This window comes from Austrofundulus limnaeus, unplaced genomic scaffold (genome assembly GCF_001266775.1).
Source record: "Austrofundulus limnaeus strain Quisiro unplaced genomic scaffold, Austrofundulus_limnaeus-1.0 Scaffold5, whole genome shotgun sequence".
Lineage (NCBI taxonomy): Eukaryota > Metazoa > Chordata > Actinopteri > Cyprinodontiformes > Rivulidae > Austrofundulus > Austrofundulus limnaeus.
The window spans coordinates 3,812,174-3,835,474 of NW_013952407.1; the positions used below are offsets into that span (position 1 = coordinate 3,812,174).

Below are 23,301 nucleotides of genomic sequence, written 5' to 3' on the forward strand. Positions count from 1 at the left end.
GCTCACTGCTGCCACCTAGCGGTCAGAGGCTGAACTACAACAAAAAAATGAACGGCTGGCAGGAAAGTTGATGTTTTAAACCTTAATAAAAAATCAAAACAGGGTTTAAGAATATCGATACAGTATCGGCAAATGAAATATCTTGATATTTCAGTGTATCGATATTTTCTTACACCCCTAATATCAGGATATATCGTATTGTGACCCCTCTGTCATGATATGTATCGTATCGCCAAAGTCTTGCCAGTACACAGCCCTACATGTCAGACAGTGTCCTTCCCTCGCTGTCTTCAAGTCTCGCTTAAAAACGCACTACTACTTCCTTGCCTTTGGGTCTGAGTGAGATGGTGCAAAACCTCACAGTGTATCATAACCATGTTCTATGTGTACTGTAAATATAAATGCTCCATATTTTTATTTGTATTTTGACTATAACTGTCCTGTTGTGTCTGTCTACTGTACAGCACTTTGGTTGGCCTTGTACTGTTTAAAGTGCTTTATAAATAAAAATGGTATGATGTTTTCCTAAGACTTGGTGCATATCTACATTGCATTTTAGCACCATAGATTGTTTAATTAACCAAGATAAATTTGAAGAAGGCTTTTTAGAAGCTTAATAGGTTTTTACATRTTATTGTTTGTTTTAACTCATAAACAAGTCATTCTTTTCCGTTTGTCATCCAGATTCAAATGTAACTTGTTTTGTTTTACTTATATCAGTGTATTTCTGGAGTTTCTTATTTGTTGAAAAAAAAACATTTTTCATTTCTGTCACTTATTTCTAAAGCTGAAGTGTTCGGCAGTAACTTACAGTAAGTAGCTTAGCTGGGCTGTTTTCTTTAGTCTTCACCAAAGCCCCACCAWACAAGTTGTTTGCTTTTGCTTTTGTGCAGTTTCCTACCATTGTTTGTCTTAGAGAAACAGCTAGCACTGTCTCACTGGCCAGGGGTTCTTATTTTATTTCTTTTATTTATATAAATTAAAAAAATAAAATAAAAGATCCCCAGGCCATGCACTTTTTGTGTGCATATGTGTCATTTTTGACCTGCTGGAGTACGAAAGATTTATTATATTACACTTAGCACATTTAGTGTAATTATTAACTTTTACTGGAGTGTGCAAAGAATAACAGTCTTCCCTTTGTGACAACATAAAGGCTTTATGAAAGTGTAGATGCTTGTTGTAACAAGTGAAAAGCCTTCTTGTGTATGCCCACTCACATGAATATTTTGTAGCTCAGTCAGGTGACAGGAYGAGACGGACCACGGGGGCTCTGTTGGGAGTTTCTTTATAAAAAAAAATACATAAAAAGAGTCAGGCAGTTTAACACAACACAAGTGGAAGTTCAGAGTRAACTTGCCAAAAGACATTCGTTTTTGAGATTACGTTGTTCAATTTTATTAAAATGTCTTTTTTTACACCACCCTGATTCACGTAACAGAAGTAGCAATTTTCTAGTTGACTTTGTAAAGCTAATAAATTGGTCTGTCTGGTCACAGAGMACTAAAATGGGCACGCTGTGACTCAATAATAAAGAAACTTATATAAACTGAGACTGCAGTGTTGAGTTTGAGAACACAGTGATTGATGGAGAAAAAGTTAAAAAGCTGTAAGATTTTTTAGTTTTACTTTAACATGGTGTTTTACAGGTAATCACAATCATTGCTAACCCAGTGCTGGCTAAACAACAGTTTTAGTCAGCTGATAAACATGTTATATGTTGCAGTCTCCTGTCGTGGAATTTCTCAAAAGGTTTTATCTTTTCCTGGTGTCAGTGAACTAACATGTTTTAAACATATATATACTTTAAGATAAAAATATGACTATTGGGTTACMTGTTCTGTGTTTATCAGTTGTCATRTAAACCTGGTAAAACTAATGATTACCTATGCATTCCCCAGCTTTACTTGACTTTTTTGTATTTTTACWGACTATGACTATGTACTTCTTCCTTTTCCTTTCCTTATACATTTTGCTTCAGCTATGATGGTGATATTAACATTTGTATATTATTTTACTTTTTGTCCAATTGCAATGTCACATAACACTTGATTGATTTATTTGAAACTTGTATAAAAAGTGGTTTTGTGGTAACTGTCAAGCTGAATATTGTAAAATTCAGAGAAAAACTTAAAACAACAACAACAGATATTTAACTTAGTTGCTGTAGTAATGATGTGTAAAGTACCAGAGAATCCAATGATGAGAAAAAACATTTCAGCACTATCTGAGAAGAATGGGAAACTGAATCATGGATTAATGTGGGGGTGTAGGTCAAAGGTTCATCCTGAACAGGAAGGTTCTGTACAGTTTCTGACCCTAAAAGGGTTGTTTATTTTGCCATTTCGCCAGGTTGCTGAATACATGTTAGACTATACTTTTACTCACACAGACCTATCTTTTTATTTTTTATGCTTTATTTTATTCATAACTCATTTAGATGTAAAACTGTAAAGCAGATTCGTTTAAGAGTCACTGATAATGTTTCTCAGCCCTCACTTCTGTAGTTATAACCTGTTTATGTATGAAAGGACTACTCTAAAATCYGAGCCTTATCTCATATTTGACTGCAATACACACTGAGCAAACTGAAAAATAAAGAACAGAAACACTTCATTATATTTTAAATATATAAAAATAGCATTTTTATTTGTTGCTGTATTGTTTTGAATAATAAAAGAAAAAGTGGTGCAGCTCATAAAGGCTCAGTCAATATGTATTTGCACACCAATCTCTATACTCGAGATTACTTAGGAATTTTGTTAAGGAGCGGCTTTTCACTTGATCTATTCAACATTTCAGATTTCTGGGAAGATGGTGGCTCATGTGGACCATGTGATCCTTGTTTTTTAGTTCTTTATAAAATTTATTTTTACACTAAAAAAGGTGTACAAAAACAGAAAAGAAAAAAACGTTGAAGCTTTGCTCTTCTCTTAATGTTTTTTTTTTTTTTGAGTAACTCTGAGCCCAGCAGCTCTGTGCAACACCTAGCAGAGCAAGGAGGTTGAAGGTCATTGCAAAAAAGGGTAAAGCTTCCTGCTTCCTTTAGCTGTTATACTGTGTTTGTTCAYACATCAACTGGTTTTTGGTATGAGGCTTTTGTTGCATTGCTGATGCAAAAATGTGTCAGTCCTGGTTTAGGCTCGCATTTTTGAGTGCTTAGTCTGCTGTTAACCGTGGGTGTTAAATGTCTCCTGTCTGTTCCTCTTTAGACACTTTAACATGCGCCTGAAGAGAGATACAAGTCTCTTTTCTCCAGATCTCATTGTTGATGTGTCTGGACAGGAGGCACCTACTGACACTTCACATATTTACAGTGGAGAAATTTTTGGTGAGTCAAACTGTTTTCCTCATCACACTTCTGAAGACAAGTTTATTAAAAAATAAAGTTTTGTGTTTGCATTTTAAAGCCCCCACACTTTTAATTACTACCTATTTAAACACCTTCATGGTGCAYGTTTTGACTAAAGTTCAAGCAAAAATGAGGAAAAACAGGGTTKTTTGTTCTGTTTAGCAAACACAAAGTGTTTCATCTTTTTTTAAGAGATATTTTACTTTCTTTGAAATTCTCTACTACTATGCCATGTCAAGGKTTTTCTGCTGTATTTGCCAGGTGAAACGGACTCACTGGCCCATGGCTCTGTGATTGATGGACGCTTTGAGGGCTTCATTAAAACCCAYCAAGGAACTTACTATGTTGAGCCCTCAGAGAGATATTTGAATGAGAAGAGGGTGTCATTCCATTCTGTCATTTATCATGAAGACGACATCCGTACGTATGCTTGCTCTTGTGGTTGGRAAAAAAACCCTTTCTATGTCTGTTAAAGTGCAGAAATACATGATCAAAAAAGTTCTTCACTACAATGGTCTCTGAGCAATGTTATCGCAATAAAATGAGAGTCAACATGCATACAGCAATTCAAGTTGAGTCTGAGGACACWGCCCCATTGAARCATCTTTTATACTCTTCCAGTAGAAACCAGTCCAAAACCAGTTCCTATTTGACGTGCAAGGGGTGGTTCTTATCTGAGCAGCAAATATTTCTAGTTTCAGTTAAAATCCTGTTCTGTGGTCCTTCAACAAAGAAGAATACCTTAAAATATGGTTATACTTCCTATTTTATCGTCACTTACATCTTCACATTCCAGTAGTAACAAAACAAATACGGTAGTTCTGCAATCAGTTGTGCAGAAACCACAGTAGAATGTGATGTTTAAGCTTGAAGAACAAGAAAAAGACACATTAAAGGTGCCCTACTGGAAACTTACAACATGGTTTAAAACAATTCAGAATAACGTGACAATACATATGTAGTATATTTTATAAGTAAAAACATAGCTAAAKCACAGTCAAAATATAAATACATGGGCAACAATTTTATTTTCTCCCACACTGTGGATACAAGTGTAAAACATTTATGAAGAAACTAGGAAAATGTTGCTTTTTTGACTTTATATCAGCTTTGTCCTAATTATAGAATGGAATAAAATAGACTTTATTGTCACTGCACAAGCCTGTACAGTTATATTGAACATAGAAAGGCATATAGGACAACAGCAATATATGCATTATRTACTGTATACAGAAACAAAACCAATAATAAAGTAGTTGTTGCACTTAAGATGTTTGGCTGATGTTCAGAATCCAAATGGCTGTTTTTAAGTCTGTTGGTCTGACTCTTAATGSTCCTGTACCTTCTGCCATGGAGCAGCAGGCTGAGCTAATAAAGAATTAATTAATAAAGGTCCTATACAGGTGGATTGCATTGCCAAGTTCTTCTATATTCGATTTAGGAAAAATTAAAAATAYTAAAATRGGTCCAATTTTTAACTGTGCAAACAGTTGACTGGTGTGTTTCACAAAGCTGTCTCCTAAGATAGATTCAGTCCTTAATATGCACAGTGAGTCCTGAATTAAACCTCATTTTGGATTAAAATGCTCCTCAGGCACAAAAAAGAGTATTGTTAAGCTTTTAGTAAAATTAAACAATCAACAACAACATATTTCAGTTCTAAAAATCAACCATTTGCTTCCTGAAGAAATTACTTTTAAATCTTGTTTTGCCAACATTGATTATTTAACAGAAAGTTTGAGTGTTGTATTTCTATATTTTTAGCCCGGGGAACATGAAGTACTAGTGAAAATGGAATAATTTTAAAAGGTTTTGAATAGTCGAAGAAACTGTTGTTTATACTTTATTCATGTTTCTCCCCCATTCAACTCTACATCTTTTGCGTCACTGTAACCGAAGGAAACTAAAGATAGTGACGGCCTTTCCTGAGCCATCATACCTGGTCAGAGTTGTGTACCTTCATGCTAGATTTTATTTTCTGGTTTATTAGAAAGTGTTGCATATCTTTTTTGTGATATTTTGTATTAGTATTAGTATTACTATTTTGTTTTCTGGTTTATTGGAACATTGCTGTGCATGTAGACATGCTTATTTAAATATGAGACTGGTGTAAATATGAGACTGTTCAGTAGTTGTGCTTGTTGTTTCTTTTGTGTTAGAGGTAGAATAAAACTACTGGTTTTATAGTTGTTTAAAACTAAAACAATTTTTTTAAACACAAACCGCATGTGTTAATCTTTTTTTTTAATCCTGTGCTCTCTTGAAAATGATTGATATGCAGCCTAAACTAGTAAGATACCAAACTTTTCTTTATCTTTTTAGATCACAGTAACATGTTGTTGGTCTCATTCCTCAAACAAAACTTCTCTGATAATAATCACCTCATGATTACTTTCCACTAATAACAATACGTAGTAGTAGTTGTAATTCACTGTAAATGATTATTATAATGAATAATTATTTAAAGTTAACCATATAATCTTTTTTTTTAATATTTGTATTTGCAAAATAATGTTGGAACTGGATGCYGGCTCTCACCTTTTCTTCTTTTCCAAAAAAGTATTTTATTTTGCACTTCCGCTTAAAATTCAAAGGTCTTTTGATTAGCAGCTGAACAAGACACCATTCACTATGAAGACAAAGATGGCTTTTTCAGACAAAACACCAAAAACACATTGTCAGAGCTCCAATTTGTGGTCACAGTGTGTGTTCAGTCAGTTTAGCCAGTTCAGTCACAGATGTGTTGTTTTTAAGTTACCAACCAGCTGTGAAACATTTAGGCTATTTTCTACCAATGTGTTAGGAATTATGACTTTTTCCAAGTTTAAAGTTCGGTTCAAGTAGTTTCATCAAAACACATACATTGGTCAGTTTGACAGATAAAAGTATTCATTTTAAAATCCATTAGTTCGTAAAATGCATCGTCCTTGTTTATTGTTATAGATTAATAGTAACTGAAACTTTGTGGTTTTTATTATTTAACAGCTAGTAGTCACTATATTAAGACAGTGAACATTTTTAAATTGTAATTGTTTTGTGGCACTTGCATCAGCTGATGGGATGAAACCAAATATAAAATACTGTATGCTATACATCATTTTAATGCTAAATTTACTTTCAGAGCCAGATTTGATACATATTCCCATCAATTTTTCTTCTTCTTCTCTTTGTTCATGCCCTCATTATTTGTCAACAGATGTCACGCCAACACAAAAACTGCACAAAAACAAAAAACAAAACCATTGTCAGTGCTCACATACTTTTAAAATGTTTTAGTTTAGACATGATATTTCATATTGCAAGATATTGCTGATTCAGATGCATTTGTATGTGTAGTGTCAAAATACAAATTAAATTTAAAAAGTAGCTGAAAATACAAATAAATTTTCCCAAGTGGACTGTTATGCCCCTTTTCCATTTGTGCCTCTACAGCACAGTTCGGCTTGGCTCTGCACGGTTCCAATGCGTTTCCATTATCCAGGATTTGTGGAGCCAGCCCCCTTTTTAGTATCTGCTACTTTGTGGTTCCAAGCCTACCATGCTGGCCTGAAAACGCAACGTCAGAACACTGTTGGTCACTGATTGGTTAGGGGATGGGGTCACTGGTTGCATTCAATAAAAAATTGCTTAATAGTTCATAATTGTACTTACCAAAGTCATGCCACTGAAATTATATTACAACTTGTAAAGGTTCACGGGGACCAAAAAAATGTACTAATTATTGTTATGAATTTAGCAAAAAAAAACTTTAAGATTTAATTTTAGGCGCTACTGGAAAGGGGGCATTACTGTAACAAAATTTACTTTTTTGTATATTTTTATCAGTTCTTTTTTAAATCAAAGTCAAACCATTCTTTCCAGTTTATGGAAGATAACCATTTATAATCAAAATGTCTGTTCTGATTTTAAACATTTTTTAAGTTTGAAAGGAAGAGGATGTTTGTTCATTTAGATTTATTGACACAGATAAGCTTTGTCATTTACAATCAAGTAATATTTTTTAAATTCATCTTCTCCACCACCTGATTCTCACTGACCTGCCTCTCAGCGTCCACCACTTACGATTCTGTCATTATGCCGCATATGATCTTGAAAGTCATTCCCTTATTTCCTCTTTATCTGTCAGATTATCCCCATAAGTATGGCTCAGAGGGAGGCTGCGCTGACCACTCTGTGTTTGAAAGGATGAAGAAGTACCAGACATCTGCAGTTCAAGAGCCAGGCAAAGTAAGAGCCAGCATCACAACAACAACCCCCTCTCTCTCTCTTATGTACTCATAATTAGATGCACAGATGGACAAGGCTTTTACAACTAGGATAYCTCATTTTAGTTTATTTTTATTGAAGATAAAAGCATCTGCATGTTTTCAGCATGTGTTTACATGCTTTGGTTTCCATAGATGTAAGTAGTAGTGAAGTTTTGAGGTGGTCAGAACAGAAACTCATCTTGTGTGTTCTCACTAACTCACTGAAACATTGTTAAAATGCATTTCATCGAATGTATAACGAATATTTTAAAGAATAAACGGGGAATAATTAAAACTGACTTACTGTATTTTGCGCAGACAGTGAACATGATGATGGAAGATGATGATGGCTCCAATGGTCCAATCATTCTGAGACAGAAGAGGGCAGCTGGGCAAGAGAAAAACACCTGCCAGCTCTTCATCCAGACCGATCACTTCTTCTATAAATACTACGGCTCACAAGAGGCTGTCATTGCTCAGGTGTGTAAACAGATACCGTAGGTGACTTTTCTTTGAGTTTTATAGGTTTGATAGAATAATGTACTTCAACCACTTAGTTAGATGATGAACTCATTAAAATCACGCGGCTGTAACATCTGTGATGCCAGTTGTTAGCTGGACTTGATCCTTGCATTTAGCTGCAGATCAGGCTACATAGAGCGTTGCACCAATGTCTTTTACTGCAAATGTTCTKCTTCACATGGCAGCAACTCCTTTTGTTTTTCTCTGGTTTCAAGTGCATTTAGAAAATGTGATGCACTTAATCCTTTTGTTTTAATACCATGAAACAGTTATTTATTTATTTTTTTGTCTCAAGGTTATCAAATCGTCTGGGTCCCATACTGACCGATGGCTTCTTTCCACTCTTCTAACCTGTGACGTTTTCTTTAGATTTCCAGTCATGTGAAGGCGATCAATTCCATTTACAAAGTCACAGACTTTATGGGCATAAGAAACATCGGCTTTATGGTTAAAAGAGTCAGGGTAAGTTTAATTTCATGAAAAAAAAGGTAGAGCCACATCTCATATGTTCAAACTTTAAAGGGGCTATATCATTTAAAATCAACTTTTTTGAGTTTTATATCATGCTATAATGTTATCCTGTCATCAAAAACATGCCCAGAGTCTTGCTTTGACTCATTCATGCATGTTTGAGAAATCCTGTAGTGTTCTGAGGCAGCCAGGCAAGGGAGCAAAAACAACCAGTTGGGACTAGAACCACCTTTTGGGACCAGCTCCTCCTCTGGGCTGTGTCTCYRAGCYGAGCTTCCTCATCACAGAGCGCACCTCCCCACCCCCGCACTCTTGCAGGCTCTCAGCAGCAACAAAGCAAACAACTGGTGAAACTGAAAGTGAAACTGAAACTATCTGCTGAGCTCCCAGTATTAATTTTCAGCACAGCCCTTTTCAAATTCAAAATACCTTTGAGGAAATGTACCTTCAGATGCCAAGTAAACTACACTGAGCTTCCATATCACAGCGTGTGCATCCCCCGTATTGAAATGGGTGGGACAGAAGCGGAAGGAGGTTCTTAAAGAGACAGAGGCCAATTTCAAGGTGTTTAGAAATGGAAATGATGAGAAGAAGAGTTTATTTTCTATTCAAACATATAAACAGCATTTTAATTATGTCACCTTTAGTTGTTATTAAAATGCTGTTTATATTCAAACATGTAAACAGCATTTTAATAACAACTAAAGGTGACATTATTACTTTATTATGGTATAAAACTTAAATATATGCCTGAGAAACACATAATATTGCCCCTTTAAATGGTAAAAAAATACTATTTACAGTTTGAAGATACGAGCTGCGGTGTAGAATCAGTTTATAAAATAACTGACCTGAAGAAGATAAACTAATGTGAAAAGAATGGTAAACAATTTAATGTTCACTGACTTTTTCCCCTTTTTTAACTGTTTTGTTTTGTTGTTAATTTTTCAATTTTCTAGATAAATTCCACAGATGTTGAAAAAGACAAATCTAATCCTTTTCGCTTCCCAAACATTGGTGTGGAGAAGTTCTTAGAACTGAATTCTGAACAGAACCATGATGACTACTGCCTGGCCTATGTCTTTACTGACAGGGACTTTGATGATGGTGTGCTCGGCTTGGCTTGGGTTGGAGCTCCTTCAGGTTGGTGTTAAACATGCAAACACTGTTAGTTTCTAAACATTGTTTACTTTAGAAATGTTGGCCACAGTCCCCTTTAAGTYGATTCATTTTGTACAACGCTTTGAAGAATGGAATATCATGTTCCATCACGTCCTAGTTGAAGATACCGTCAATCACATCTTTAAGCAAATGTCATGATGATGACAAGTAGGGCTAGGTATCATCTAGGACAGGGGTTCTTAAACTTTTTTACCTCGGGGCCCAATTTGTTGAACATAAAGTGGCACAAGGCCCAGTCAGACATTACCAATGTACAGATCAAAATGATAATTATTCTAAATCTTGGTTTAATTTKTATTGTATTTGCTTTTTAACTAAATTAAATACACTTACAGTTTAAAAGTAAAAGTCCTGTCAAATAATCACAAGACATGATTATAACAAACATTTTTTTGTGTTGTAACCTGCCCATAACAATTATTTGAACAAATACAATGGTCAGTGAACAGACCACTCAGGCTTATCAACACAAAAATATTTTTTTTAACATAAACAATAACAAAAAAAGACAATTCAAAAACTAAAATTGAGGTGATAAAATAAATGCCATCAAAATGTTCAATGTTTCAAATAAAATGTTTCAAACAAAAAACTCTGAAAAATGTTTGATAAAGTGCAAATGAAAATATAGCCTTTTAAAACTTTTAGTAGAACCAGAAGCTGCTCTTCATATTAGTGACAAACAGTAAAGTTTCTTTAGAATACATTCAAAATGTTTAAAAATAAACTGCAAAAATAAATTTGATGAAGTGCAAATTAAAATATACAGTAGCTGTATCTGTAACTTTATTTGAAAATGTTTTGAACTTTTGAAATATTGCATGGTAGAACCAGAAGCTGCACTTCATATTATTGACAAACTTTGGCCTTTTTTGATGGGTTGCTTTCGTTTTTGCCTTCTACTTTTCCTTTAAAAAGAGTTTCCATTCTTGGCAGGTAGCTAAGGTTCTTCTATGTATTAAAAAAGTTGTTAAACATCTGAGTGGTGCACTACTGTTACTAGTGGTGAGAAAGTGTATTGCACCTTATTCAAAATCAATGCGGTCTCGCTGCCCTCTGCAGCCCAAAGTTTAAAACACTACTAACAGGGCCGCGGCTTCTCTAGAACATGGGTCACCAACATGGTCCCTGCGGGGACCTCAAGAGTTGCCTGCGGGACACTTAAAAATAGCGTCTATCATTATCAGAAGCAGTGCGCTAAATGCTAATGCAATGTCCCCCAGCGTGCCAAAAAGAAATTAAAAGTCCTCTAACTGTACTCTGTTTGGATTTGTGGTTCACAATGAACACGAAACTAACACGAGCAAAGTAGAAGTCTTCTGGTCACCCTATTGTCAGAGGTGTAGCTGCATCAGAAGCTGTCAGTTTTGACTGATAACCATTAGGAAGACTAACATGTGCTGGACATGGGCCTTTACTTTTATGTAACATTTCTTGTGAATATTGTTCGTTGTTGCCTGAAGCCTGTACATGGTGCTAACTTGCGTCCTGGGTAATCTACCTTTTATTATACAGCACTACTAACAGGTCTGAAAGCAAAGCAACAAATTTATTATGATTATAGTTGAGACATATTAAAACCTGATTCTATAATCTGATATTGAATTATTATTTTGTACCTTCTTCTTTTTTAACTCTGCCACAGGAAGCTCTGGTGGCATCTGTGAAAAAAGCAGGCTGTACTCCGATGGAAAGAGAAAATCTCTCAACACTGGGATCATTACTGTGCAGAACTATGCCTCACACGTCCCTCCTAAGGTGTCACACATCACTTTTGCGCATGAAGTTGGACACAACTTTGGTTCTCCTGTGAGTACTACAAGACAAAAAGCATTAGTCTCTTTGCAGGAAAAAAAAAGAAAAACTGCAGAGATACAAAACATTTTTTACAGATACTTTCCTTGCCTTTAATTTTACAGCATGACTCTGGGATTGAATGCACCCCTGGAGAGTCTAAGCAACAGGACTTAAAGGAGAAAGGAAACTACATCATGTATGCCAGAGCCACATCAGGGGACAAAATCAACAATAATAGGTTCTCCATCTGCAGCATTCGCAATATAAGTGCTGTCTTGGTGAAGAAGAGAGATAACTGTTTTGTTGGTAAATCCTCCCCTATGAGCATATTTGTAATGTTGCATGTCCATGTGTGAGAATCACATTTTTAATCTTTTGTGTTTGTGTGTATCTACAGAGTCTGGACAGCCCATCTGTGGTAATGGACTTGTAGAAGAAGGAGAGATGTGTGACTGCGGCTACAGTGATCAGTGTAACGACGACTGCTGCTACAATGCCAATGAAGCAGAGGACAAAAAGTGCAAACTTAAACCTGGCAAAAGCTGCAGGTCTGATTTTGTTYTGTACTATAGTGTATGACTTGGTATCAGTTAAAAGTTGTGTTTTTGCTTTTAATCGTATAAATGCATTTCTTTTCACGCAGTCCCAGCCAAGGCCCGTGTTGTCAACCTAACTGTAATTTCAAAACCAGTAGTGATAAATGCAGAGAGGCATCAGAATGTGCTCTACAAGGCTGGTGCAGTGGAAATTCTGCTTCATGTCCCACCTCAAAACCAAAGCAAAACCTCACCACTTGCAATTCAGAAACTCAAGTTTGCCTTAATGGGGTATGCTTATTTTTTTCCCTCTAAATGTTTGACTTCCATTTGTGACAATTTTATTAGTTTGTATTTTAGCTAGGTTTTATAATATACTTCACTTTCTGTTCGTTTTTTGTTTTGAATAGGTCTGCTCTGGTTCTATTTGTGAGAAGTACAAACTAGACGTTTGCACCTGTGCCAGCAAAGATGGAAAGGATGAAGCTGCTGAGCTGTGCCATGTTTGTTGTATGGAGAAGCGTGAGTACCAGGCTGCACAGATAAAAATTCATGGCATAATCCTGAAAAGGATAGAGTGGGTCTATTTATAACATAAAGTCCATGGAAGTGAGACTTAAACAGATCTAACCACAAAAGGAAAACCTAGAAGAACACATTATTGTATTTATTTTTTTACATATCCATTAAACAAGATTCTCAAATATAAAATCTTCTAAATAAAAACAACAGCTCTTTTAAACCACAGCAGTCCCGTTGTTCCAGATACCTTTGGTCAAATAAAAATGTAGGTTACCCCCACAACCCAACTATGTTAGATGAAAAAAAATCACTGTTTTACAGGTCAAATGAAGGAAAAACAATTCTAACATTCACACAGTGTTATAATCATAATTCTGATTTTAATTATTTGCAACTGTAAAGACAAAATATTAAAAACTGGCATTTCACTTTCTAAACTGGGCTACGAAGCAGAGCCAAATATCATAATTCTTGTTTCTAAGAAATGCGGTTGTTGCTATGTGACATCGCTCTGGATAAACAATCTGGCTGCTAGCATGTCCGTCTCTGATACTGAATCAGATTATAAAAGCCATCCAGCTGTAGTAATATGAACCAGTCACACAGAGTGCAGAACCTGCTGCTCAGACAGAAAGCTCTGAAGAAGAAAATGAAATGGAAAGCTTCTCTGTCTGGAATCGATACGGTCCAACGCTAACGTTAGCGTCTGTCGCTGTGGATTCTCTGTTATCACATGATGGGAAATTAAAAGAACAAAAACAACGCACAGACCTCATAGATGTAGTTGTACATAATGTGACACAAGCATTCAGACTGAGGTCACCTTAAAAAACATCAGATATGTATCAGAATCAGTACCACRTATAGAATTGGATTAATTGGATTTTTTTTGGGGGGGGGGGGGGGKGAAAAATATAGAATTGGGCAATTCACACTGCAGTGAAAGAGTCAGATATAGGTCACATTAGGGATGCACAGATTTTCACCTCTGATCCGATACCTGAAGTTTTGATACAGGCTGATACCAATACTATTCCAATATCAAAGTTCTGATTATTATTATTATTATTGTTATTGTTATTATTGTTATTATTATTATTATTATTATTATTATTACATTTTGCCTTCTTCTGAATGGAAATTCAAACTCTGATTTTCATGCAGTTTGTAGGAAATGCCATGTATTGGCCTCTTTAACAAAAAATATTTAGAAATTTGATGGATATTCTTACTGCATTTAACATATACTATCAACTTAAACAGTTATTTGACAAACTGAAGTAGTCTTCATGACCTTTAAGATGCCACTCCCTTTCCTTCCAGTGAACCCCAGCACCTGCAGCAGCACAGCCTCAGACAGGTGGGCCCATTTGTTTAACCGGACAGTGTTATCTCTGCAGCCTGGCTCCCCCTGCAACGACTTTAAGGGATACTGCGATGTCTTCATGAGGTGCCGCCTTGTGGATGCTGACGGGCCTTTGGCAAGGCTAAAGAAAGCCATTTTCAATCCAGAGCTTTATGAGAATATTGCTGACTGGATCGTGGTGAGTGTTCTTACATGGATTTACTCAGTAAATACAACAGCTCTCTCAGAAATACTGGTAAGCAAATAAGGAATTGTTTTATTGTGTATTTAAAAGGATCCCCACTGCTCCCATTTCCTTTTTGGCTCTTCTATGTTTTAGATCTAATTAAAATTTTCTTTTTGGTTTTTAGGCTCACTGGTGGGCAGTGCTATTGATGGGCGTTGCTCTTATTATGCTAATGGCGGGCTTCATTAAGATTTGCAGTGTCCACACCCCCACCAACAACCCCAAACTTGCTCCAGCAAGAAAAATTGAAGGTACAAACTAAAGAGTTTGGTTTTCAGAAGTGTTGCATCAAGAAATACTTGACTTCTGTTTTCTTTATATTCTGAGATTTAATTCTTGGGTATTTATTTTATAACACAGTGCCTACAAAAAGTATCCACCCCCTTGGGTGTTTTTAAGGTTTTTGTTGTCATAAATCAATCATGGTCAATATAAATGGTCTTTCCTTACAAAAGAATTAAAAAAAAACCTTCTTCACTAGCCGTGTTTCCATCAATGTTTTTTTTTCATGCGCATTTTGACGTATCGCATTAGAGAAGGTGAATAGAAATGGCACGATTCAAAAAAACTTCCTCTATTTTGCAAAAACGATTTTACACTCGCTTGAGGTGGTTTTTGGATTTTTCAAAAACAGACCGCTATGATAAATACAATAAATGGATTCAGTGTTCCCTTGCCTGGACACGGGTCACCAGGGCCCCACTCTGGAGCCAGGCCTGGAGGTGGGGCATGTTGGCGAGTGCCTGGTGGCCAGGTTTTCACCCACGGAGCCCGGTCGGGCACAGCCTGAAGAGGAGACATGGGTCCCCCTTCCCATGGGCTCACCACCTGTGGGAGGGGCCGTAGGGGTTAGGCAAATAGTGTGTTGGGCAGTGGTTAAAGACGAGGACCTTGGCGGTCTGATCCTCGGCTACAGAAGCTGGCTCTAGGGATGTGGAATGTCACCTCTCTGGTGGGGAAGGAGCCTGAGCTGGTGTTTGAGGTTGAGAGGTTCTGACTAGATATAGTTGGACTCAGCTCGACGCACCGCTCTGGCTTTGGAACCAGTCTCCTCGAGAGGGGTTGGACACTCTTCCACTCTGGAGTTGCCCATGCTGAGAGGGGCCGAGCAGGAGTGGGCATACTTATTGCCCCCCATCTTGGTGTCTGTACGTTGGGGTTCACCCCGGTGAATGAGAGTTTAGCCTCCCTCTGCCCATGGGTGGGGGGAACGGGTCCTGACTGTTGTTTGTGCCTATGCTCCTAACAGCAGCTCAGATTACCCACCCTTTTTGGAGTCCTTGGAGKGGGTGCTGGATGGCGCTCCAAACGGGAACTCCCTTGTTCTGCTGGGGGACTTCAACGCTCACATGGGTAATGACAGTGAGACCTGGAGAGGCGTGGTTGGGAGGAACACCCTCCCCGATCTGAATCCGAGCGGTGTTTTGTTATTGGACTTCTGTGCTTGTCATGGATTGTCCATAACGACCACCATGTTCAAACATAAGGGTGCCCATATGTGCTCTTGGCACCAGGACACCCTAGGCCGCAGTTCAATGATCGACTTTGTTGTTGTTTCACCTAATCTGCGGCCGCATGTTTTGGACACTCGGGTGAAGAGAGGGGCAGAGCTATCAACTGACCACTACCTGGTAGTGAGTTGGCTGTGGTGGTGTGGGAGGCTGCCAGTCAGACCTAAACGTATAGTGAGTGTCTGCTGGGAATGTCTGTCAGAGTCTCCTGTCAAACAGAGCTTCAACTCACACATCCGGGAGAACTTCGAACATGTTCTGGGGGAGGTGGGGGACATTGAGTCCGAGTGGGCCATGTTCCGTGCCTCCATTGTCGAGGCGGCTTACCTGAGCTGTGGCCGTAAGGTTGTCAATGCTTGTCGTGGTGGCAACCCTCAAACCCACTGGTGGACACCGGCGGTGAGGGATGCTGTCAGGCTGAAGAAAGAGTCCTATTGGGTCTTTTTGGCCTGTGGGACTCCGGAAGCAGCTGATAGGTATTGACAGTCCAAGTGGATTGCGGCTTGGGTGGTTGYTGAGGCAAAAACTCGGGCATGGGAGGAGTTTGGAGAGGCCATGGAAAAAGACTTCTGCACGGCTTCGAGGCGATTCTGGTCCGCCATCGGGCGGGGAGCGGTTCGCCACCAACACTATTCATGGTTGGGATGGTGCGTTGCTGACCTCAACTCGGGACGTTGTGGGTCGGTGGGCGGAATACTTCGAAGACCTCCTCAATCCTACCGACACGTTTTCCCATGAGGAAGCAGAGCCTGAGGACCCTGGGTTGGACTCTCCAGTCTCTGGTGCCGAGGTCACCGAGGTGGTTAAAAAGCTCCTCGGTGGCAGGGCGCTGGAGCTGGATGAGATTCACCCGGAGTTCCTTCCTTTTGTTCCTTTAYTGATGGTGGTCAGAGGGTACGGTGGTGCCGGTGCATGGCAGCCCCACCTCTGTCAGTGTGTCCCAGGGCAGCTGTGGCTACAGTGTAGTTTACCATCATCAGTGTGTGAATGTGAGTGTGAATGGGTGAATGTCTGTTAGTGTAAAGCGCTTTGGGGTCCGGAGGGACTTGAAAAGYGCTCTATAAGTTCAGTCCACTTACCATTACCATTTACCATCATTTAGGACAATCACTTTATTTACATCATATATTTTTTATTTGGTGTTACTCTGTAGAAGTTTTATTTCACTTTAAAATTGAAGATTTTATTAGTAAAGAAAGCAAATTTCAATTGACCATGACTGATTTATGGTAGCAATTAAAACATAAAGCATCAAATGGAATAAATTGTCATACAGTAAGTGCAGAGTACATACTACAGTACAAAAGGTGTTTTCTGTTCATAGTCAAACTCACATATACTCAGTTAATAAATACAGTTTCTGGCAATAGAGAATAAAAGATGGACTCAAATGTGCTAAAAAAATCCTGTTGCACTTCATCAATCATCTTGTTCATGACTAATCTGAACATGTATCAATGTGTAATTGTCTCACAGATACTCTGAGGAGGAGAAAACCTCCGCGAGCAAACCAAGGCTACAGCCGTGCCCAACGAGAACAACTCCAAATGAGACCGATGAGACCGTGAGCCGCTGCTCCACTCGTTGCCTTGCTTCTTAGTGCCTACAACAGGAGCACTTCACTCCAAAGAGTTATCTTTACAACATAATGCAAACGTCAATTAACTTGAAACTGAACATATTTTAATGGACAATGTCCAAATGTAGGTTTTTTTCTGTGTATGTAATGATGAGGGCTAACAGTTGCTCACAACCTTTTGTTCTGAGAGCCAGATTAAGAGATTTAAAGAGGTTCATATAGCTTTTATAGGAAATAAATATGTTTTCATTGGAAAGGAAGGGAAGGTAATACACTACTCTTCTCTCTCTCTTATGTGGTCTTAATATTATTTTTCTTTGAATTATTTTTGTTTTAAATTCTGAATGGATGTGACAAAAGAGTTTATTTGTCTGCCTTTATTTGTCCTTCATAGTGCGACTGTTTTTTCTTGCCTCACTGAAATGCTGCCGTCAGCACAGTCAGTTAAAAACAAAGATGTCGGTCTGCAAAGATATTTTATTTTGTGTGTTAAGATTGCTTTCAACACAAAGTATTTCCCTGACACGCAGATCCCAACTGTGCAGATGTTGCAGCATCTTTTGTCTCTGACTGCGGTGAAATTGACATTCTGACATATTTATGATTCTTTACTGGTCTAATTGTCTTTCTCAGGTTCTTTAAAGCATTGGTAGACATGTGTAAAGATGGCTGCATGAATAATTAGGATGAAGTTCCTTCTGGCTGAGGCCTTTATATAAAGGTTTAGATGAGMTGCCACGTAGCAGGACGCAGGGTGTTCAGACTGTAGATACATGACTTTATTATTGAACATACGTACAATGATCCTTGTAAGAGGGGAGAATATAAAATATGCATATTGATATACGGATATGGTTTTGCACTTACATTCACATACAAAAAAAAAAACAATCCAGAACTGAAATAGTTAAAAAATTATAGCTTTTTAAACTCCAGCTGTTATAAAATCTAACAAATTGTAAAACAACTGGAAAATAACTAGTGGCACATTTGTACAGGAAATAATTTGTGCCACGATGTAGTTGTTCTATTTAATTAATCACTTTTTTATTTGTATTTTTCTGTCTGCCTTTTCTTGTTCCGCGGTTATTTAGCAGTTAAATTTAAAGCCAAATGAAACCACTTGATAAAAATACCATGCTTTTCTGCCTCTGCTGCAACTCTGAGGTTGTCTGGTTGTGAATGTGATTTTCATCTTTGATTTTTATTGCATTTTATTGCAGTTTAGATTATATTTGTTTATGTTGGGGAGAGCTGAAACCTTTTTGGAGGGGAAAGAAATATAGAGATTTTATTTTAATGTTGCTTCGCTGCTGCTTGTTATAGATGTTTTATCAGAGAACAATCAATATATAATTTACTGCTGTTTATTTTCTTTAATTTTTTAAGGAAGCGTTATTTATCTTTGTTACACTTGTTTTTGTGTGTTTATCAGATTAAAATGTGCCTACTGAGAGCAGCAACGTTGGTTTTTAAGTTTCAGTGACAACATATGGGATTGCATTTATTTAAGCACCTTTCTGAACTGTTGGCATGAAAAGACTGGGAATGGCAGTGTAAGATCGAATGTCAGAAATGTATTATTTTTTACTACATATGTTCATATTAACCAGTAGACAGATTTCTTATTTGCATTTCTAAAAATTTATTCCGGTCTTCTTTTGGGGGGTTTATTTTAACGATCGAATTTCCATCACAGCCTAACTTCATGCTAAATATTACTCAGATTCACAGATGTGTAAATGAGGTCACAGAATACTCATATTTTGAGTCTCTGGTGAAATATACGAACTTATATCATTAAAACCTTAAAACTAAAGTCCATCATTCAAGCAGCAAAGCTGGTTGGGCTGCTGATGCAACTTAATGCTATTTTTCTGCACAGTGCCACAACATTAATCTATGCAGAGCGTAACAGGCCTCTTCACCGGGGGAAAAAAAAACACAAAGATTTTAAAAAATTATTTTAGGCAGGCACACAAAGTACACTGGTCTGTTTTCATATCAAAGTCATCTTTGTGTCCTGAAACCGTTTTCAAACAAACAAAACTTAGAAATTTTTTATGTAATCTCGCTGCTTTTCTTTGGTGCTGTTTTTAGCTTCCAATATTTTACAGCTTTYATACTTGTGTGTGTATGCAAACTGATTTGCTGTGTCTTTTGTGTGCTTTGGTGTGGGGTTGCATTGGGTTAATACTCTGGGAAATGTCTTTGAGAAGCACTGATCTTATGGAATGAGAGAATCAAAATGGTAAAAATGTGCAACTACTGTCAGATTTTATTGCCTCTGGTGTTTTTTTTTAATAACGTCTTCAGTTTTGTGTTTGATCATTTTGCTTTTTTGTTTTTGTTGCATTTCTCATTCTGCTTACTTTAAAGTTTTACAAAGTTGGCAAAAAAATTCTATTTGAATTACATGAATAAAGAGAATGAAACAGTTAATGAAAACTGTTGTGTTGTGTGAAACTGAGACATCTTTTTAGTACTTTAGTTTTACTGTTTTTGCAGGTTGGCTGTTTGGCCAGGAGAGGGAGCTGTTGTGTCTTTTAGACATAGACTAATAAGATCACGACCAAGTTCTATTAACCTTGCTTTTAGACATTAGAGCTGTTAAGGATTTWAGTGAAACTTTTAACTGTTAATGCCTGACTTATTCAATCACAACTTCTTTTTTTCGTATTTACTGCTCGTGCTTTGATCTCGATCCAACCTGAACACTGCATCTGAGTCAGTGTGTGAGACTATATATGAACTTTTATAAGTTAAAACACACACAAGACAGAATTTAAAAAAATACTTTATTGCTCTGGTTTGATGAACATATGGCTCTTTAGGTAGTTTTGTTTTAATTAAGACATGTTTAGAAATGAACAGTAAAATGTTTTTTTTTCTGATTTTTGTTTTCTATGTGTTTAATATTTTTTTTAATAATTGTTGGCATTTGACTATAAAATCCCTCTGAAAAAATACAATTATTACAAAATCCAATATATATGTTTATTATAAACATAATTTTATTAGATTTTTAACTTTAAGGCATTTTCTGTGTTTCTTTCATAATAACCCTTAAATCTGCACCACTTGATGACAAGGAGGGAAAGTTTTCAGTCTTCAGGAGCCTTTTGATGCTTTCTTTTACGCCGCTGCATGTCTTCTTTGCAGCGAACAAACTCTCTTTCTTGAGCAACTTCCACGTGTTGTTCATTTGTCATGGCACAGAACGATGTCCTACAAAAAGAGAGAGAACATTATTTACCTGGAGTGACTCTTGTGAGGTTAAAACAGCTGAAATCCTGCGTGTAGGGAATCAATCCAGTAGATGGCGCTAAAATGCTGTGATGCCGCTGCAGCAGGTTTTTTTTTTAAATTATTATTATTATTATTATTATTTTCCTGCTGGCAGCAAAGCTCCAAAATCTTTTTTAAGTGTTCATTTGTTTTAGAGAGAGGTTCTCAGTAAATCAGCATTAACGTTTGGGTGGCTCCTGCATTCAACATCATTGACTTGTTTAACAAGAGGGTTTTTTATTACCAAATAATCTGAAATATCCATCCCAAAGAAATAAAAACAATACATCATTAAATTGTTTTAGGTGTTCATAAGGAAATGTGATTTGGGAAATAAAAAGCTATTTTTTTTACATCTAATTTGRGCAACAGATCAGAAACAAAACCAAACATTACTTACAACTCCTCGAGAAAACAAGTTAAACAAAAGGATGGATTCAATTTTGTAGGGTTTTGCAAATACTTATCTAAAGAATAATCTCTTTCACTATGACATTTTGAGGGAAATAGGTTCTGTAATGCAACAGCACAGTGTTTAGTCCTGTTTGTAAATGATAGATGCTGTGTTCTCCCAGCTCAAAGCAGAAAATATACAGCTTGTTGTGCTGAAGCTGACAGTTCAAAGTCACTCTGGCAGAACACCAAAACAGCTGAACTGTGTATTCAGACTCTGAAGAACGTATACATGATTCAGATAACATGTTAATAAATAATTAGCCTATTTAAGGGGTAAAGAAAAGCTCTGTGAGTCTGTGGGGTACAAAACGTCCAGGTGTTGAACTGGCTGACCTGAGTGCTGCTCACTGAAAAAAGCTCTGACCTGAGAAGTTCATTTTTCTCCTGTTCCTGTGAAACTGCAGAGTTTTGTTCAGAGTAAGTATTTATTTCAGTTTCAACATTTTCTTTATGAAAAATACTTTTTCTGCACTTGGAAATGTGTGTATTTCACCAGAATCCAGCCACACATTGGACAACACATGCTGTATGTGTAAAAAGTGTTGACTGTTCACAGATGGGATCCTAACTGGAGTGAATAGCTGTACCTCTGCTGCGTCTCTCCTGCYTTGACGCTGATTTTTCCCAGAGTCAGCTGCGGTTTGCTCTCCTGGCCGGCCCAAGGAAACATAATCTGCACCCGGTTCCACACGTTCTTCCACAAATCCGACGYCTCCCAGCTCAGCTTGAGCAGCATCAGCTCTCCCAGGTCTTTGTCCAGCGTGATCAGGAAGGTGAAGGTTGTGTTCCCTGAAATGCCTTCATCTCTGGGGGAGAGTTGAAGGAGCAAGAGACAAAAGTAAGTGATTCTGCAAATGTCAATCTCTCTTTTTGTATGAATCTCCTAATCTGTCATGATAGAAATGGAATTTCTCTGCTTGCACTGCTTTTCCTGATGCTCCTTGATGCATGAAGATGACAAACAGGTCAGAAAATACCGTCAGATTTAAATAATTTATTCCATCGTGCTCATTTCTAATTTTTTTTCATGCAGCAGAGCTGAGAGGCCAGCTGTGTGCTGCATGTGTCACATACTGGTTGTTAGATGTGATGTGAGCCTGACGGAGGGTGATCTGTGCTCACATGGTGATGGTGAGGTCTCCACTCTCCTCCTTTGTTCCGGTCAGGGAGATGGTGAGAGTGGGCTCAATCCTGTCAGTCTGGTTGATAAACTGGATCCTGAACTGGTAGTGATAGACTGGACAGAGAAGAAATGAACTCAGAACAATGAATATTTAGTTTGTTCTCGTGTTTATCAATAATGTGAAGATATAAAGGTGACTAAATTAGGATGATTAAAAAAAACACACAAAATATAATGTACTTTCAGTGTAAACAGTAAAAAAACGTGTAATTTTACACTATTTTTGGTGAAAAATGAATTTCATGGATAAATACTGTTTGATGGATTAGGAGCAAACAGTTTTGAGACTGAACTGATTTAACTTATTTTTATGCACTGCCTTGTGGCGTCAATTATTCTTTCATTTCATTTAATCTCATTTAACTTATGTTGTTACAATGATAACAGTTCCTGTAGTGTTAGGATTTTTGTTGGAAAGAAAATGTTTGTTTTGTAATTTAGTGGATTTAAAATAGAGATGCTTCAGTTTGATCATTTTTAAAAGAATCAGAAATTTATTTTTCATACAAACACAGAACACTCTTTAAATACTGATGTAAAATTCTAAAATGCTACATTAGACATTAAATGCTGATTTAGTTAATTAATGTTAATTTAAATGAATTGGCAACTTATTTCATGTCCATTTCAAAAAATATAATTAAAGTAGTTAAGCAAATAAATGAAATTCCAAAGTTTAATATTTACACATCAGATATTCGATAATTTGAAGTAGATATTAGTTTTACACATTCACACCTGTGGCTAATACACATCTTATTTTTTTATTTGTTCTGATCTTTATTTCAATTCAGTTTCAATCATTTTGGTTTTTTTTCTTTTTCACATCATAGACTTTTAAAACTCTGAAAACTGGATGAATGTTAAGTATAATTATGGAGTATTGGAGAAGGGGTATTAAATAAGTTTTATTTCTTCCTACCTCTTTTCAGACATGTTAAATAGGATTTTTGTGTTATGTGTGGATGAATAAAGGTACAGTGGGTAAAATAAGTATTGAACACRTCACCATTTTTCTCAGTAAATATATTACTAGAGGTGCTAATGACATGAAATTTTCACC

The 23,301-nt window shown here is 37.0% G+C and overlaps 2 protein-coding genes and 1 long non-coding RNA gene across 3 annotated transcripts in view; 2 read left to right on the top strand and 1 right to left on the bottom strand.

The window, feature by feature from the left end:
* The window catches only part of adam10a (ADAM metallopeptidase domain 10a), a 24,417-nt gene extending 4,658 nt beyond the window's left edge, over nucleotides 1-19,759 (top strand). The window contains exons 3-16 of the mRNA XM_014027566.1: nucleotides 3,213-3,331; nucleotides 3,614-3,772; nucleotides 7,479-7,579; nucleotides 7,918-8,079; nucleotides 8,491-8,583; nucleotides 9,552-9,735; nucleotides 11,420-11,583; nucleotides 11,694-11,877; nucleotides 11,969-12,119; nucleotides 12,215-12,398; nucleotides 12,518-12,629; nucleotides 13,953-14,173; nucleotides 14,346-14,472; nucleotides 17,209-19,759. Of these exons, the coding sequence (XP_013883020.1) occupies nucleotides 3,213-3,331; nucleotides 3,614-3,772; nucleotides 7,479-7,579; nucleotides 7,918-8,079; nucleotides 8,491-8,583; nucleotides 9,552-9,735; nucleotides 11,420-11,583; nucleotides 11,694-11,877; nucleotides 11,969-12,119; nucleotides 12,215-12,398; nucleotides 12,518-12,629; nucleotides 13,953-14,173; nucleotides 14,346-14,472; nucleotides 17,209-17,300 (2,053 nt within the window). The 3' untranslated portion in view covers nucleotides 17,301-19,759. The remainder of the gene's footprint in view (nucleotides 1-3,212; nucleotides 3,332-3,613; nucleotides 3,773-7,478; nucleotides 7,580-7,917; nucleotides 8,080-8,490; nucleotides 8,584-9,551; nucleotides 9,736-11,419; nucleotides 11,584-11,693; nucleotides 11,878-11,968; nucleotides 12,120-12,214; nucleotides 12,399-12,517; nucleotides 12,630-13,952; nucleotides 14,174-14,345; nucleotides 14,473-17,208) is intronic.
* Nucleotides 19,760-20,092: 333 nt separating this feature from the next.
* lipca (lipase, hepatic a) overlaps nucleotides 20,093-23,301 on the bottom strand; it is a 9,955-nt gene continuing 6,746 nt past the window's right edge. Inside the window, exons 7-9 of the mRNA XM_014027579.1 lie at nucleotides 22,178-22,292; nucleotides 21,643-21,861; nucleotides 20,093-20,539 (exon numbers count right to left, since the gene is read on the bottom strand). Of these exons, the coding sequence (XP_013883033.1) occupies nucleotides 20,416-20,539; nucleotides 21,643-21,861; nucleotides 22,178-22,292 (458 nt within the window). The 3' untranslated portion in view covers nucleotides 20,093-20,415. The remainder of the gene's footprint in view (nucleotides 20,540-21,642; nucleotides 21,862-22,177; nucleotides 22,293-23,301) is intronic.
* LOC106531678 (uncharacterized) overlaps nucleotides 21,806-23,301 on the top strand; it is a 6,636-nt gene continuing 5,140 nt past the window's right edge. The window contains exon 1 of the long non-coding RNA XR_001311976.1: nucleotides 21,806-21,893. This is a non-coding gene — a long non-coding RNA (uncharacterized LOC106531678). The remainder of the gene's footprint in view (nucleotides 21,894-23,301) is intronic.